Source organism: Anguilla anguilla, chromosome 11 (assembly GCF_013347855.1).
Source record: "Anguilla anguilla isolate fAngAng1 chromosome 11, fAngAng1.pri, whole genome shotgun sequence".
Classification (NCBI taxonomy): domain Eukaryota; kingdom Metazoa; phylum Chordata; class Actinopteri; order Anguilliformes; family Anguillidae; genus Anguilla; species Anguilla anguilla.
In genome coordinates this window covers 3,472,378-3,487,388 of record NC_049211.1, presented here as the reverse complement: position 1 = coordinate 3,487,388, position 15,011 = coordinate 3,472,378, and the positions used below count along the sequence as shown (strand labels likewise).

Genomic DNA, 15,011 nt, shown 5'->3' with positions numbered 1-15,011 from the left:
TTTTACTTTCTGCTGAAAATGGATATAGCCTTGCTTTTGAACTAAACAAAATGACTGTATATTTTCAAAGTTCAAAAAAGTTTATAGTGGCCGTCTGGGTAGTGTAGAGGTATAAGCACTCGCCTACCACCGCAGAGACCCGGGTTCAATCCCTGGCAGCGGGGTCAGACGTTCCTACGTTCCTACGAACACAATTGGCAGCGTTTGCAGGTGGGAAGCCGGTGAGGGTATGAGTCCTGATCGTTGCATTAGTGACTCCTACTGGTCCTACTGGTCAGCAGGGATCTGGGGGAGATAGAGTGAACCTCCGTGCGTGTTACACTCTCCCAGTGAAACTCCTCACTGTCAGGTGACAAGAAGTGTCTGGTGACTCCACATGTATGGGAGGAGGCATGTGGTAGGACAGCGCATCGACCAGGACCGTGATTCACACGGGGAATTGGTATAATGACTAAATTGGGGAGAAAATGGGAGAAAAATGGCAAACAAAAAACAGTTTTGAATAACTGTTCAATGGCTACGTTAGGGGTTGTTCACTTAATCTTTCGCAGCTGCTTGTTTGGATTGTGCAAGTGTTTGATTGTGCAAATTTTATGATGCAAATGCAATGTAAAAAAAAGTAAAAGAAAAAAGCTGTATCATTACCACTCACCATAAACTACAGCCTTAAGTGATGAGAAAAGCTTTGCATAATATTATCTGTTTGTTTATATATCAGACGCTCTTATCGGCACCGGCATGAATCGGCACTAAGTGGCAAGCCTACATCATAGGGGCAGAGACAATGAGGGTACCAGAGACAATGAGGGTACCAGGTAACTACTGCAACCATGTCGTAAGAATAAACTATGCAGTAGCAATAGGTACACAGTTGCATGAGCATGTACTTAAAGCAGGAAAAAGCTCCCGTGTGAAAAAGAGTGTATACAAAGCATAATTGATATAAACTTTAATTATATTTCAAGTATCCTTAAGTATAAAATAGTATACTTCAGCATGCTATTTTCTCACATGGGATGTCCTAACTCCATAGTTCAGTAGCAAGTTAGTATGTACTGTATATATAAGAGCTATACTCTACAACAGTAGTTCTCAAACTCGGTCCTGGGGGACCACTGTGTATGCTGGTTGTCATTTCAACGTCAACTGCCATCTCAGAATTTTAACAAGCTGTTAATTTCTCTTAATTAGATGCTTTACATGTTTTAGAGCTGGGGTTTCCAGTCTTATCCAGAGAGGGCTAGTGTGGGTGCACATACCTGATTTTTTCTTTTCCGGTAGTTGTAAGTATAATTTTGTTTTGAAACTGCCCTAAAACCAGTTTTTCTGTGTTGCTCAAAAGAGCTTAAATCTGTTGCATGAAAATAATTAAAATTATTTCGCGCATTGACTGAACCGCGCTACATCGTGTACAGTAGGCCAACTGCATCAAAGCAATGCATTTCTTGTAGAAAGGTGTTATTACAGCGACCTCAGATGGTCATACTGCAAGATACAGAACCCCAGCCAGATGTCGTCATCATTTTGCGCCCTAGCCGGGCTAGGGGCGTGTACATTTTTTATAATTTTAGCGCTGAAGCGGTTGTTACAACTGAAAGTAAGTACAGATATCACATTTAGTTTATTTTACAGTATGTGTTATGTTACTCACTGGCGGTAACTACATATGACATGTTTCATTTTTCGGTGACTTTCAGCGAGGTTTGCAAACGGATTATGCTCACTTAAAAGCCGAGGGAATGCGCGTTTATTATTATTAGCTACAACAGTTAGCTTGCTAGCTACCCGTGAGCGCGGAGCCGACCCCTCCTCAAAAAACACAAAAAATGTCAAGTACGTAGGATGCACTATTGCACCCAGCTAGCTGGGCAGCCAGTCATTTTTATTGCCTTGCGTACGCGCTATAATACATTGAAATAAAAGGTAGCAGATCGTGCAATAGTTATTTATCTAGTGAAAATTAAGGTGAAAAGTCGTGGGTAAGGTAACTAGCTAGTTGGACATGTTAAGCCAGTGATTGGTTTATCAAATGCTTAGCCAATCTATCTGCTACTGCTACAGGCAAACTATTGAAGCGCTGGCGAAATACTGTTAAGATTTCTAAACTTGTCTTGTCAGCAGCCTTACTGATAGTAGATCCCTGTCTAGGTTAATGACAATCAATGGAAATAGTCTATAAAATTATCTACATTAGTGCTTGCATGTGCAAGTAATGGGAAACTGTTTTTGTTCAGCCTTCTCTGAAGTTTGGTGTGCTTAAAGATTGTTGCTTACTGGAAGCTGCTAAAACGACGTTATTGTGTGCACCTTAAACTAACATTTTCATTCACACTTTTCAAAAAAAAAAGAATTGTGGCTAAAAATTCGACATATAATTCTACACTGAAATCTTGTAGGTATAATTGAGAATGAAAAGCCTACGAATAGCAATCAAATTTATGCCAAATTTTATTCAATGATACAAATGAGAAATTCTGAGCATTTGGGTAGGAAAGACCTTTCAGCGTTCAGGCAGCTGCGCGCGCCGTCGTTACTTTGTAACAGCGAGGACTGCATGTTTAGATGGCTGTTGAAAAGGACGTGTGGAAAAAGACCACGTTCAAAGAGACGTGATGATATTCAACACTGTGTCGTGCTAAACCTTAACAGGCACGCATGCCTTGATTTTATGAATAAAAATGTTGATGAAAGGGATAGGATATCCTACTAGTCTAGTCAGGTCAAGTCAAGTTTGTCTTTAAATTGTATGCTCTTGTTTTGCATCATTTTGGTTAATGATGCAAAATGGATAATGGTTAATTGTTATCTCCGCCAGGCGAATCCTGGAGGGAATCATGTGTTTGGTCGCGTGTGTTTGTTTGTGTCTCTGTCCGCAGCTAATCTCGCATGCTACTGGACCGATCAGCCTAATATTTGTTGTGCATACTGACAGCAGGCCAAGGACTCGAAATATTCTCGAATATTTTGCAAATCGGTCAACGACAAGTGTTTTATTTGAATTAATTTCCATCATCGTTGTCCATTGAAATAGATTGAGTGCTGGCGGAGATCTGCATTCTACTGAGTGCACTCTTCTAGTTTTAAATGTTTTTTTTTTATTTTAGTTTTTTTAAATTTTTAAATAAACTTGACTTGATCTACTTTTTTTCTTTGTTTTGGATATGTACTAAATATTTTTGATTGTATTGAATGCTTCAGCAAAATTCTGAATATGGTGGGTGTCTATAGTATTCTTATGTCACATGTTCTTTGCACCCATGTGGTATGAATGCTATTTGACCCAGATGAAGACGTAATTGTTTTAAATTATGCCTTTGCCACCGTTTGTTTCAAACATTGTTGCAAAGGTTGCCGTAAAATAGGATTCAGTGTTTTTGCCCAGAATAAATGTAAACATTCTGAACACATGTGCTGTGTTCTGGAAGCACAAGTACTGTGTATTGATTGTGATATTCAATTTGTTTGAGTGTGTGATTGACGAGAGAACCCGGTTCCAATTCAAATTCAGCCTTAAGCCCTATTCGCATGGGACTAGTATTAGCCTACCTGGGGAGCTCTAGTAACTTGTAATAATTGCGGAGGTCGTCTGTGATCTTAATCCCGTGCGAATCTGCCTTGTCCGTAATTTGTAAAGAAAAAATTCCACCGCAAATTACCTACCATATTTCGCCAAACACAGAGGTCATGTGATAATATTAGTCCTGTGCGAATCGGCATCTCTGTGATTTGGGGTCGTATTTTACTGTTACCCAGAGCAGAGCCTTGACATTTTCGATCATATCCAGGGGGATAATGACAGTAAATTCGAGTAAAATACAGACTTCGCTTGCGAACGCGCTGCACGAAACACAGACCTGGGGGGGTAATTTCTAAATCACATGCTGTCATACCAATGGTGAAATATGGTGGTGGACAAGAATCTCCTAAAAAACAGATATTTTCTTTTTTATCTTGGTTATTTGGAGGCATAAGACAGTTCTGTAATTGCACCTGGTTTTAAACTGAAGAAATCAAACTGTCAACAGTAATGTTATATATGTGTGCTCTGCTTGGAACTGGCCAGTTCAAGAAATAATGTTGCACAGCACAAAAGCAAACATACTGTATCCAAGTTCAGCTGTAAACAACTTGAAACCTTGAAAATGCTGTGAAGTGATGTATTTGCTTCAGTGTGTACAGTGTTTCTAAAAGATTTCTCGAGAAAGGATCTCTTTCTTTGTAGCTTCTGTGTTTTGTGTTATGGCATCTCTTCACTTCTTCGTACAGTACTGCTTATTCCATGTTAATAAATGCGGTGTGGTAATTAACCCTTTAATGTGTGAGGTCACAAATACGTGATTAGAACGTTCTTCACTGAACCTTCTAACGCTGATGTAACAATCACCGCTGGCAACTAAAAACAATGGAGTTCTAGAACACTGACTGAGAGTTTTGAAAAAAACATTCCAAAAAACCTACTCCTGAACGGGTCAAGGACACGAAAGGTCACAGAACTAGTGATAGAAGATATTTTGATGTTTTGCGTCTTCTTTTTTCCCCCCCTTGCTTGCAGGCTCCATTATTTTATGGGGAAGGTTTAATCCGACATGGATTCCGAACCGGACCCCCCGGGGTCAAGGGTGCTCAGAGGCTCCCACCGTTCTCCCAGATCACCTGACTCCATGTCAAAAGTAAGACCGTTAAAAAGCGCATTTCTTACCCTTTTCCTTTTGTGACGCTCTCAACTGTAGGAATTGTATAAATGAATGAAGATGGCCGGCCCTCAAAAACAGTGGAATTGTACGCTTTGGTCTGTAGCAATAGTGAAATGAAAAATGTGAAAATCAGTGGAAAAATAATTAGAGAAAAATTTTTTTTATTTCATGGACCTGAAAAGTAGGTTTTAGTAAGTTTTATTGTCATTCCAGATTGTTGATTTATCGAAGCATTTATAGAAAATTCATGCAATGATTTAATCATTATAGTGACATGCATGTGTGCCAATGACATGTGTTTAGTTGCTCGTTAACTTGGGGGTAAAACAAAAAAAAAAACACTTTTTAATCTTCAATCTGAAGGCTCGTTGACGGCATCTGGGTATAGCTGGTAGGCCCTGGCGAAGTATTAATTCCTAGCACTGTGCCGTCTTGAACAAAAATACAGAAACACTTTTTAATCTTCAATCTGAAGGCTCATGGTTGGCAGCAGGATATAGCTGGCCTTCCTGGACTTTTGTACTCTTGGTGTTTAATGTTTGTGAGAAGAGCGAAGCCCAGCCTGTCTCTGTGCCTCCCCCCCCCCCCCCTCACCCCACCCCCCAGCTGCGTCAGGTAAAGGTAGCGAGCACTAGCAGAGCTTCAGACAGGCAGAGTCAGGCTTTGTGTTACCTGGGACAGATCAGAGCTGTAGGTAGTTTCAAGGTAGGAGTCTTTATTTGTCTTAAAATGGTTTAAAAAAAAAATAAAAAAAAATCAGATTCTGTTCTGCACTCCACACAACACTTCCCAGCTAACAGACAACGTTCTCACAAAATCTTTTATGTACTGGCAGTGTTATGAAGATTAACAAAACATTACAGTAACAGTTTGTGTTAGCTGGGTTGTCATTTGGATAGTTCTCCAGGTCCGTCTTCCTGTATTCTAAAATGCTGTGTTTTGTTAAGCCTTGTAGTTAATGTTGTATTGATTCCTTTCTCTCTCTCACTCTATTACCTTAGAAGAAAACCAGCAAGCCCACAATCAAGAAGCCCACTCTGCAAGAGGCTCGGAAGAAAGGGAGGATGGATCGAAGTAAAGGAGAGGAGGAGATGTCCAACCAGCTCAAAAACCTGGTACTGGCTTTGCTTTCAGCTGCATACAGGGAAAAAGGCAGATTACATTACATCACATTACATTTATTTGGCAGACGCTTTCATCGAAAGCGACGTACAATAAGTGCATACCGAAGGTCATTGGAACAACTACAAAACGCAGGTCCGATAAGGCACAATACTCATTTTGTAACGGTTATTCATAGCCATACTTCCAGATACTTCCTTCACAAAAGCAATTGAGGGTGAAAGTGCGTCTTGTTTTTTTTTTTCAGTCCTGTGTTGGCTTTGTATTTACTATACGCCCAGCTCTGGTCTTACTAGTGTACCTGTTTATGAGAAAAGGATTGATTCCATTGACACGATCATTGTCTTGCGAATACTTCAGTACCGGTATTTGAAATAATGTTGGCGGTTTTGCAGTGTCGTGCTAGTTGCAGGAACCTTGAGTAAGAAAGCAGTAGTTTTGGAGTTGACTGTAAATATGAAAAAAAATAAAGAATATAATATTTCAAGATTGTAAGGAAACAGACCAAGGTTCTCCTCTAAGGATGCAACGGAAGCGGTGAGCCACTCTGTTCCGGTACTTGCGAATAGTAGCCTGTTTCTTTATGGAAGTTTATGCATTAAGTCATAAACCGTGAAGTGAGAGATTAATTTTCCACTTTTTTATTTTGAGATATTTACCTGTCTCAGTGGAGAACTCTTATCAAACTCTGTGGGGGGGGGGGGGGGGGGGTTGAGTATGTGATATTGTCGGGCAGAGAGTTGTGATAATTTTTTTGATGTATGTTTGAATATTATTATTTTATTAATTTGTTGTTTAACTGCAGTCACTTTATCACGATGTTGTTACCCAAATAAAGCTATGTAATTGAATATCACTATTTTCAAATCGGATTTCCATGGCTATCACTCATGTGTCGTGTGAATGGTAATGTGATACAGTTATAAACATGAATGTCCTATAATTGTTCGTTCTATGCTGCATTGCCTGCCATTTCTCTAGACAGTTATCCAGTGTGTGAATATAAATAGTTTGTTTTCAAAGGGGGTAAAAAAACCCCCCGCTCTTTTAGGCCATGGATTAATATTTAGTGTGACAGGATTAGAAGCCCATTGTGGACAGTCAAAATGTAAAAATGTAGCCTATATCCACTGGACTCTTGTTTCAGATTTTGCTTTCAACGGCAATATTAATTTGCCTGAGAATTTTGGATTTTTTTTCAATACCAGTTCAATGTGATGATACAGTATAATTTGATATTATGATATTGATATTATTTGACATAATTTTTGATAATTGTGTAGTGTCTTACTGTGTGTTTTTGTGTGTGTGTGTGTGTTTGTGTGTGTTTGCAGGACCTGCGTAGCAAGCCCAAAGCTGCTGGGACAGGCCTGGTGTACTCAGAAACCTTTGCACGCTACCATTGCCTCTGGGACAGCAGGTTTGCCACCTTAGCTCTGCAGCTGGCTGCCAGTCTGTCTCTGGCTGGTCGCCATTTTGTTTCACCTCCCCTGCTTTCCAGCTGTCTTCCTGTAGGCCCTAGACAGTATGTGGAAAAAAACAGTATGCTGAAGTGTACTTGAAGTATATACTATTTTATACTTAAAGACATACTAAGGCAGGATTTTTACCTTGAAAATATTATAAAATAACCATGTGTCATAGCTGTGTTGCACTGGCATTCTCTGTCTTTGTGCACATTTGCTGAATCCGTGCTCCTCTGTGTGTCTTTCTTCTTCTAAATGGGATGTTTAATTTATTTCATATCTAAAATAGTTAAAGTGCAACTTTTTGCTTAGCACTTCCAGTGAAATAATTTGTTTTGTTTTCGTGCATTTAAAAAGAAGGGTTTTGGTGTAACAAAACCAAAAGACACGGGTTGAGTGGAGTCAATACTCCAAATACAATCCTACAGTCTCTCATTTCCTTCTGTCTAGCTAGTCTTGTCCATCTCAGATGTGATTGACTAAGACCTGTGATATTTTATAAAATGGAGAACTTTGGAAAAACAGCTGTGTTTGAAGCATGTGGTGTATATTACGCTGCAGCCATCCAGAATGTCCGGAGAGAGTGACCACCATAATGGAGACTCTGGAGAGGGAGGGGCTTCTCTCCCGCTGTGTACGGGTGGAGGTAAGGGACAAACATAGCAAACCGTGATTCATTACATTACATTACGTTACAGGCATTCAGCAGACGCTCTTGTCCAGAGCGACTTACACAACTTTTTTTTACTCCGCATTTACATTTGCATCCATTTATACTGAATATATATACTGAAGCAATGCAGGTTAAGTACCTTGCTCCAAGGGTACAACAGCAGGGTTCCACCTGGGAGTCGTACCTGTGACCTTCAGGTTACAAGACCAGCTCCTTATCCATTATACTACACTGCCCCCCCAGTGTAGTATAGTGGGTCCCCGATTGGTCTACACCAATGGTCTCCAGTTAGAGATAAAGCCCCTGCTGATCTGATAATTTTTCTTGTCACTTGTTTACATTGACTTGTAACCGAAAGGTCGCAGGTTCGATTCCCGGGTAGGACACTGCCGTTGTACCCTTGAGCAAGGTACTTAACCGAAAATGCTTCAGTATATATCCAGCTGTATAAATGGATACAATGTAAAATGCTATGTAAAAAAAAAAAAAAGTTGTGTAAGTCGCTCTGGATAAGAGCGTCTGCTAAATGCCTGTAATGTAATGTTGTCTGCTGAATGGCTCTTTGATATTTTGGTATGTCAATGTGCCCTGTCCTTTGCATTTAAGGCTCGGGCTGCAACTGAAGACGAGCTCCAGCTGGTGCACTCGTAAGTCACCTTCAAGTGTTTGAAACGCTTTTGTTTTTGGGTATTATGGGGGGCGAGGGGGAGGTAGGGGGGAGGCACAGAGACAGGCTGGGCTTCGCTCTTCCCACAAACATTAAACACCAAGAGTACAAAAGTCCAGGAGGGCCAGCTATATCCTGCTGCCAACCATGAGCCTTTAGATTGAAGATTAAAAAGTGTTTCTGTATTTTTGTTCAAGACGGCACAGTGCTAGGAATTAATACTTCGCCAGGGCCTATCAGCTATACCCAGATGCCGTCAACGAGCCTTCAGATTAAGATTAAAAAGTGTTTTTTTTTTTTTTGTTGTTTCTTCTTGGCGTGTGTCTGTCGTACATGATTGACGGTTTGTGAAGTCAATGATTGAGACGGATGCTAAGCGTCCTTTGTGTTTCGTGCAGGAAAGAGTATGTCGAGCGGATGAAGTCCACGCAGAAGATGGCCGAGAGCGAGCTCAGGCTGCTCTCTGACACGTACGACTCCATTTACCTCCATCCTGTGAGTATTTGCCACTCTGTTCATCTCATGATTGGACTCAGGAATTAGTGTTCTCTGAGCTTCATGTCCATGTGTGATCAGTTCTGGGATGATGTCATAAATGTGCTTCCACACTACTGAATGAATGTAAGGTGTTTTGCAGTAGACGTATAGGTGTGTTTGCTGTAGAAGTGTAGGTGTTTGTGGGGACTCGCTGTCTGCTAATGAAGTGTAGGTGTTTGTGGGGACTCACTGTCTGCTAATGAAGTGTAGGTGTTTGTGGGGACTCACTGTCTGCTAATGAAGTGTTGGTGTTTGTGGGGACTCATGGTTTGGTGATGAAGTGTAGGTGTTTGTGGGGACTCACTGTCTGCTAATGAAGTGTAGGTGTTTGTGGGGACTCACTGTCTGCTAATGAAGTGTAGGTGTTTGTGGGGACTCACTGTCTGGTGATGAAGTGTAGGTGTTTGTGGGGACTCATAGTCTGCTAATGAAGTATAGGTGTTTGTGGGGACTCATGGTTTGGTGATTAAGTGTAGGTGTTTGTGGGGACTCACTGTCTGGTGATGAAGTGTAGGTGTTTGTGGGGACTTATGGTTTGGTGATGAAGTGTAGGTGTTTGCGGGGACTCACTGCTTTTATTCCCACAGGAGTCCTTTCTCTGTGCCACTCTGGCCGCTGGGTCCGTCCTGCAGCTTGTGGACAAAGTGCTTGCGTCAGAGCTGAGAAATGGATTCTCTGTTGCTAGGTAACGTGCACCGAGTCAATGAGCTGAATGAAATAAGTAAGATATGAGGCGATGTTGATAATAATAATTATGAAAAAGATTTTTATTTAAAACATTCATGTGTATATTATGGCTCAGTAGAGAGGTACTCTATATTCATGTTAGTTATATTGATGTATGTACCTCATATATTCTTGTCCATCAAAGGGACCGTAAACAGATATTTTGACCCAAGGTGACTTGCAGTACATTTCAGACTTGCTGGCCTGTAACTGATGGCTCGCTGTGTGCTGTCCCTATCAGTGCTATCAGGGCCAAATTCCAATTGTCCTCACGCCTTTTTTTTTTTGTTCTTTTATTATTTAGCATACCCATGATCCCTGGTCCTTGTGCAGAGATGCTTGCAGCTTCTGGTTTATCTGATGTCAGGGCTCTCTGTCCATGTCTCTCATAAGTAGTGTGTAATAAGTTATTGTGTCCTTCGTGTTCCCAGACCTCCAGGTCACCACGCACAGGCTGATAAGATGAACGGCTACTCCATGTTCAATAACCTGGCCATCGCCGCTCGCTACGCCCAGCAACGACACGGCCTGGATCGGTAAGCCGGACAGACACACGGACAGAAAGACAGACAGACACACAGACGAGTGCAAAGACAGACACACAGACACAAAGACAGACACACAGACACAGACACACACACACAAGCGTACAGGCAGACACGCACGCACACACACACACAGACGAGTGCAAAGACAGACACACATACACACACAGACACACAGACGAGCGTACAGACAGGCATACAGACTGAAATATGAACAGACACACAGACAGACAGACAGACACACAGATGAGTGCAAGGACAGACACAAGGACAAACTGTTACAACCTGGATTAGCATATAAACAAGTTTCATGCATTGTGCTATTATAGCACAGCATTGACTCCTGGATTCCACTGTTTAAAATGCGTTGCTTTGTGTGATGAAGACGCAGACCAGCCTTTTAATTAATTGAGATGCCAGACAAAGTGACTTGTGGACCAGTTCCATTACTGTGCAGTTACTGGTTATGAGTGGCCGTGCAGTTTAGTGGTTAGTGAACTGGCCTTACAACTCCAAGCTTGCAGGTTCGATTCCCAGATGGGGCACTGCCGTTGTAACCTTGACCGCCGGCTCTCAACCTGGACTGCTTCAGGAAATATCCCGCCATTATAAATGGATCGTGTGTCTAGTCTCTCTGGACGAGAGCATCCGCCTGATGCCTGAACTGTGCGGTGTAGTTTGCTGAATTACTGAGCCGGCTGCGTTTGGATATGTGAAGTCGGTTATGAAGGGAAACCAGAGGAGTGGTGGCGGATGTGCAGGGACAGGCCGCACGGTGGGTGCTTAATAAAGCGAGCCGTGTGGTTGAGCCGCTCTTGTTGTGTGTTTGCTGCAGAGTTCTGATTGTGGACTGGGATGTGCATCACGGCCAGGGGATCCAGTACATATTCCAGGAGGATCCCAGGTACTGCGCCTGTCTGACTCTTTGTAGTGAACTCATAGTAAACTTGGAGTAAAATCGTAGTAAAATCAGAGTAAACTCATGGTACACTCATAGTTAAACTCAGAGTAAAACCATAGTGAAATCATAGTACAATCAGAGTAAACTCAGAGTAAACTCATAAACTCAGAGTAAAATCAGAGTAAACTTATAGTAAACTCAGTAAACTTGGAGTAAAATCAGAGTAAACTCATTATAAACTCAAAGTAAAATCAGAGTAAACTTATAGTAAACTCAGTAAAATCAGAGTAAAATCAGAGTAAACTTAGTAAAATCAGTGTAAAATCAGAGTAAAAGCATAGTAAAATCATAGTAAAATCAGATCAGAGTAAACTCAGTAAACTCATAGTAAGCTCAGAGTAAACTTATAATAAACTCATAGTAAAATCAGAGTAAAATCATAGAAAATCAGTAAACTCATAGTGAACTCATAGTAAACTCATAGTAAACTCATAAATACCTCATAGTAAGCTCAGAGTAAACTCATAGTAAACTTATAATAAACTCATAGTAAAATCAGAGTAAAATCAGTAAACTCATAGTGAACTCATAGTAAACTCATAGTAAACTCATAAATACCTCACAGTAAACTCATAGTAAACTCATAAATACCTCATAGTAAACTCATGGTAAATGATGTGTTGTGTTCCGGCAGCGTGCTGTACTTCTCCGTGCACAGATATGAAGAGGGCTTGTTCTGGCCTCATCTGCCTGAGTCGGACAGCAGCGCCGTGGGCACAGGAAACGGCGAAGGCTACAATATCAACGTTCCCTGGAACAAAGTAGGGACTCGCACACACCACTTTATTTCTATTAATGTAGCCCTGGAACAGGATACTGACTCACACACACCATTTTATTTCTATCAGTGTGCTGTCAGTGTAGCCCTGGAACAGGATACTGACTCACACACACCACTTTATTTCTATCGGTGTGCCCTCAGTGTAGCCCTGGGACAGGATACTGACTCACACACAACACTTTATTTCTATCAGTGTAGCCCTGGAACAGGATACTGACTCACACACACCACTTCATTTCTCTGTGTCAGTTAGCATTCAGTTTGGTACATTCTGTTTTATTAAGCATAAACAAGTTTTTTGCCTAAACTCTGTTGTAAAGGCGGCCTGCTGTATCTGTGCGTGTGTCTGTGTATGTGTTGTCAGTGCCACTTCTCAATTTTTAAGCCAGTAAATATTTAAAAAGTAAATATTGAGATTAGGATCAAACTGAAGTGTTTTGTCTAACTGACTGAGCACCAAGCACATGACTAGGCATCTTATCAAAGGGTATTAATCTGAGTCCGCTGCGGACTGAGGGAGTGGTGGAGAATAACGATTGTTGGGTTAAGGGGGAGTAATCCATCCTTGTCTTAGAGAGGCAATCCAGTCAGGAAAACACTTCACACTCTGTCCAATTATACGGGTAATTTATTTCTGTCTGCTGACAGAGTGAACAGCATACCAAAAATAATTATTTACAGCGATTCTTTATAACCACCAAGAGAGGCTGTGCAACTGTGTGTATGTGTCAGGAACAAGGACAAGCCACCTCATTAGGCAGAAAAGTAGAACTTCTTTTCCCAACGACCAGCTGCCAACTGCCTTTTGTGCTCCTGGCCTGTAGGAGTTGAAAGATGCCAGCCTGTGCTGTGCTGTCTGACTCACAGTTATTCAGTCAGAAAATAACAAGCAGTGTGGAATAGGACAGAGAACATCATTTTATATATAACCCGTAAAATAAAGTGTAATTATAATAGTGGGGATACAAACACGGCAGCCCTTCGGTATATGGTGTGCATTGAGACAATGTGGTGCTGAGTTGAAAAACATTGCAGAATGAACTTTTGCTCTTTTAATGCTACGTACTGGTGAAGAGACGCCGGTGGAGCTCATGTTCTTCCCTCTCTGCTGCAGATCGGAATGAAAGATGGAGATTATATTTCAGCCTTCCAGCAGCTCCTCCTCCCAGTGGCTTATGAGGTACAGTACAGCTGAATCCCAGCCACACCCTGACCCCTGAATTACACACAGTACCGCTAGAACCGAACCACAGCCTGACCCCGGAATTACACACAGTACCGCTAGAACCGAACCACAGCCTGACCCCTGAATTACATTCAGTACTGCTACAGCCTGACCCCTGACTTACATACAGTACTGCTACAGCCTGACCCCTGAATTACATACAGTACCACTACAGCCTGACCCCTGAATTACATTCAGTACCGCTACAGCCTGACCCCTGAATTACATGCAGTACCGCTACAGCCTGACCCCTGAATTACATTTAGTACTGCTACAGCCTGACCCCTGACTTACATACAGTACTGCTACAGCCTGACCCCTGAATTACATACAGTACCGCTACAGCCTGACCCCTGAATTACATGCAGTACCGCTACAGCCTGACCCCTGACTTACATTCAGTACTGCTACAGCCTGACCCCTGAATTACATACAGTAGTGCTACAGCCTGATCCCTGACTTACAAACAATACCGCTGCAGCCTGACCCCTGAATGACATACTTAATCACCTCAGACTTTGACTGCAACCATTCTGTTGGACTGCCAGCTTGCAGACGTATCTGCTGTGATGTTATTTTTTCATTATGTGTTTTTGGGTCTGGTGTGTGTATAACTGAAGTACCAAAGGCAGTTTGACCGTAATTGAATCTGTTTAAATGTGTTATTTGTTTTTCCGTTTCAGTTTCAGCCCCAGCTGGTGCTTGTGGCAGCTGGCTTCGACTCTGTCGTCGGGGATTTCAAGGTAAGCGCTTCCAGATGTTCGGCGCATAATCTTAATCCTGCTGAAGTGTACAGATGGTCGGGGGAGAGACCACTCTGTGTCGGGGAACATGAACAAGTGATTTGGCTAAACGTTATCGGAAGGGCGGCCTGCTGTGTCCGTGTGTGTGTGTGTGTGTGTGAGATTGTGTGTGCCTGCCTGCCTGCGTGCGTGCGTGCATGCGTGCGTGCGTGTATGTGTGTGTGCATGTGCATGATATTGACTGTGTGCTTGTTTGCTCCAGGGGGAAATGGCTGCCAGTCCTTAGTGTGTATGTGTATATATGTGGTGTGTGTGTGTGTGTGTGTGTGTGTGTGATATTGACTGTGTGCTTGTTTGCTGCAGGGGGAGATGGATGCCAGTCCTCAGTGCTTCTCTGTGCTGACACACCTGCTGCAGGGTCTGGCTCAGGGCAGGATGGTGCTGGCGCTGGAGGTGAAACCAAAAATAAAATAAAATCTCTCTCTGACTCCTGCATAACTGGCCCAATCCCCACAGACTGAGGCACTTTTCTGTATCTAGACACGTGTAACATGTTTACATATTTAAAAGTGAACACCCCCAAATAATTAGGGATGCCGTTACACAGTGATGGATGATTTGAAATCCTGTCTCTGAATTTATATGGATGGACTTTTCTATAAATAGGAAATATATTAGTATTTAAAAAAAAAAAAAAATCAGTCTAATTGTCTTCATTGGAAAATGAATTCCTTGTCCATCAGGGAGGATATAACCTGCAGTTGACTGCAGATGGGGTGTGCGCCTGTATGAGGTCACTGCTAGGAGACCCCTGCCCCGCCCTGGAGAATCCAGGGGCCCCCAGCGAGAGGTGAGAATCCAGACAAAATAT

At 42.1% G+C, this 15,011-nt stretch overlaps 1 protein-coding gene across 2 annotated transcripts in view; it reads left to right on the top strand.

Annotated features, from left to right (window-relative positions):
- Positions 1-1,533: 1,533 nt before the first annotated feature.
- hdac6 (histone deacetylase 6) overlaps positions 1,534-15,011 on the top strand; it is a 24,169-nt gene continuing 10,691 nt past the window's right edge. Inside the window, exons 1-16 of one of the 2 annotated variants that reach the window (XM_035382004.1) lie at positions 1,534-1,597; positions 4,553-4,670; positions 5,301-5,399; positions 5,696-5,809; positions 7,151-7,236; positions 7,844-7,928; positions 8,562-8,602; positions 9,021-9,117; positions 9,747-9,844; positions 10,317-10,421; positions 11,266-11,334; positions 12,026-12,152; positions 13,287-13,352; positions 14,081-14,140; positions 14,504-14,593; positions 14,884-14,990. In XM_035382004.1, the coding sequence (XP_035237895.1) occupies positions 4,587-4,670; positions 5,301-5,399; positions 5,696-5,809; positions 7,151-7,236; positions 7,844-7,928; positions 8,562-8,602; positions 9,021-9,117; positions 9,747-9,844; positions 10,317-10,421; positions 11,266-11,334; positions 12,026-12,152; positions 13,287-13,352; positions 14,081-14,140; positions 14,504-14,593; positions 14,884-14,990 (1,328 nt within the window). In that variant the 5' untranslated portion in view covers positions 1,534-1,597; positions 4,553-4,586. The remainder of the gene's footprint in view (positions 1,598-4,552; positions 4,671-5,300; positions 5,400-5,695; positions 5,810-7,150; positions 7,237-7,843; positions 7,929-8,561; positions 8,603-9,020; positions 9,118-9,746; positions 9,845-10,316; positions 10,422-11,265; positions 11,335-12,025; positions 12,153-13,286; positions 13,353-14,080; positions 14,141-14,503; positions 14,594-14,883; positions 14,991-15,011) is intronic. The other variant, XM_035382005.1, reaches the window with a different exon arrangement.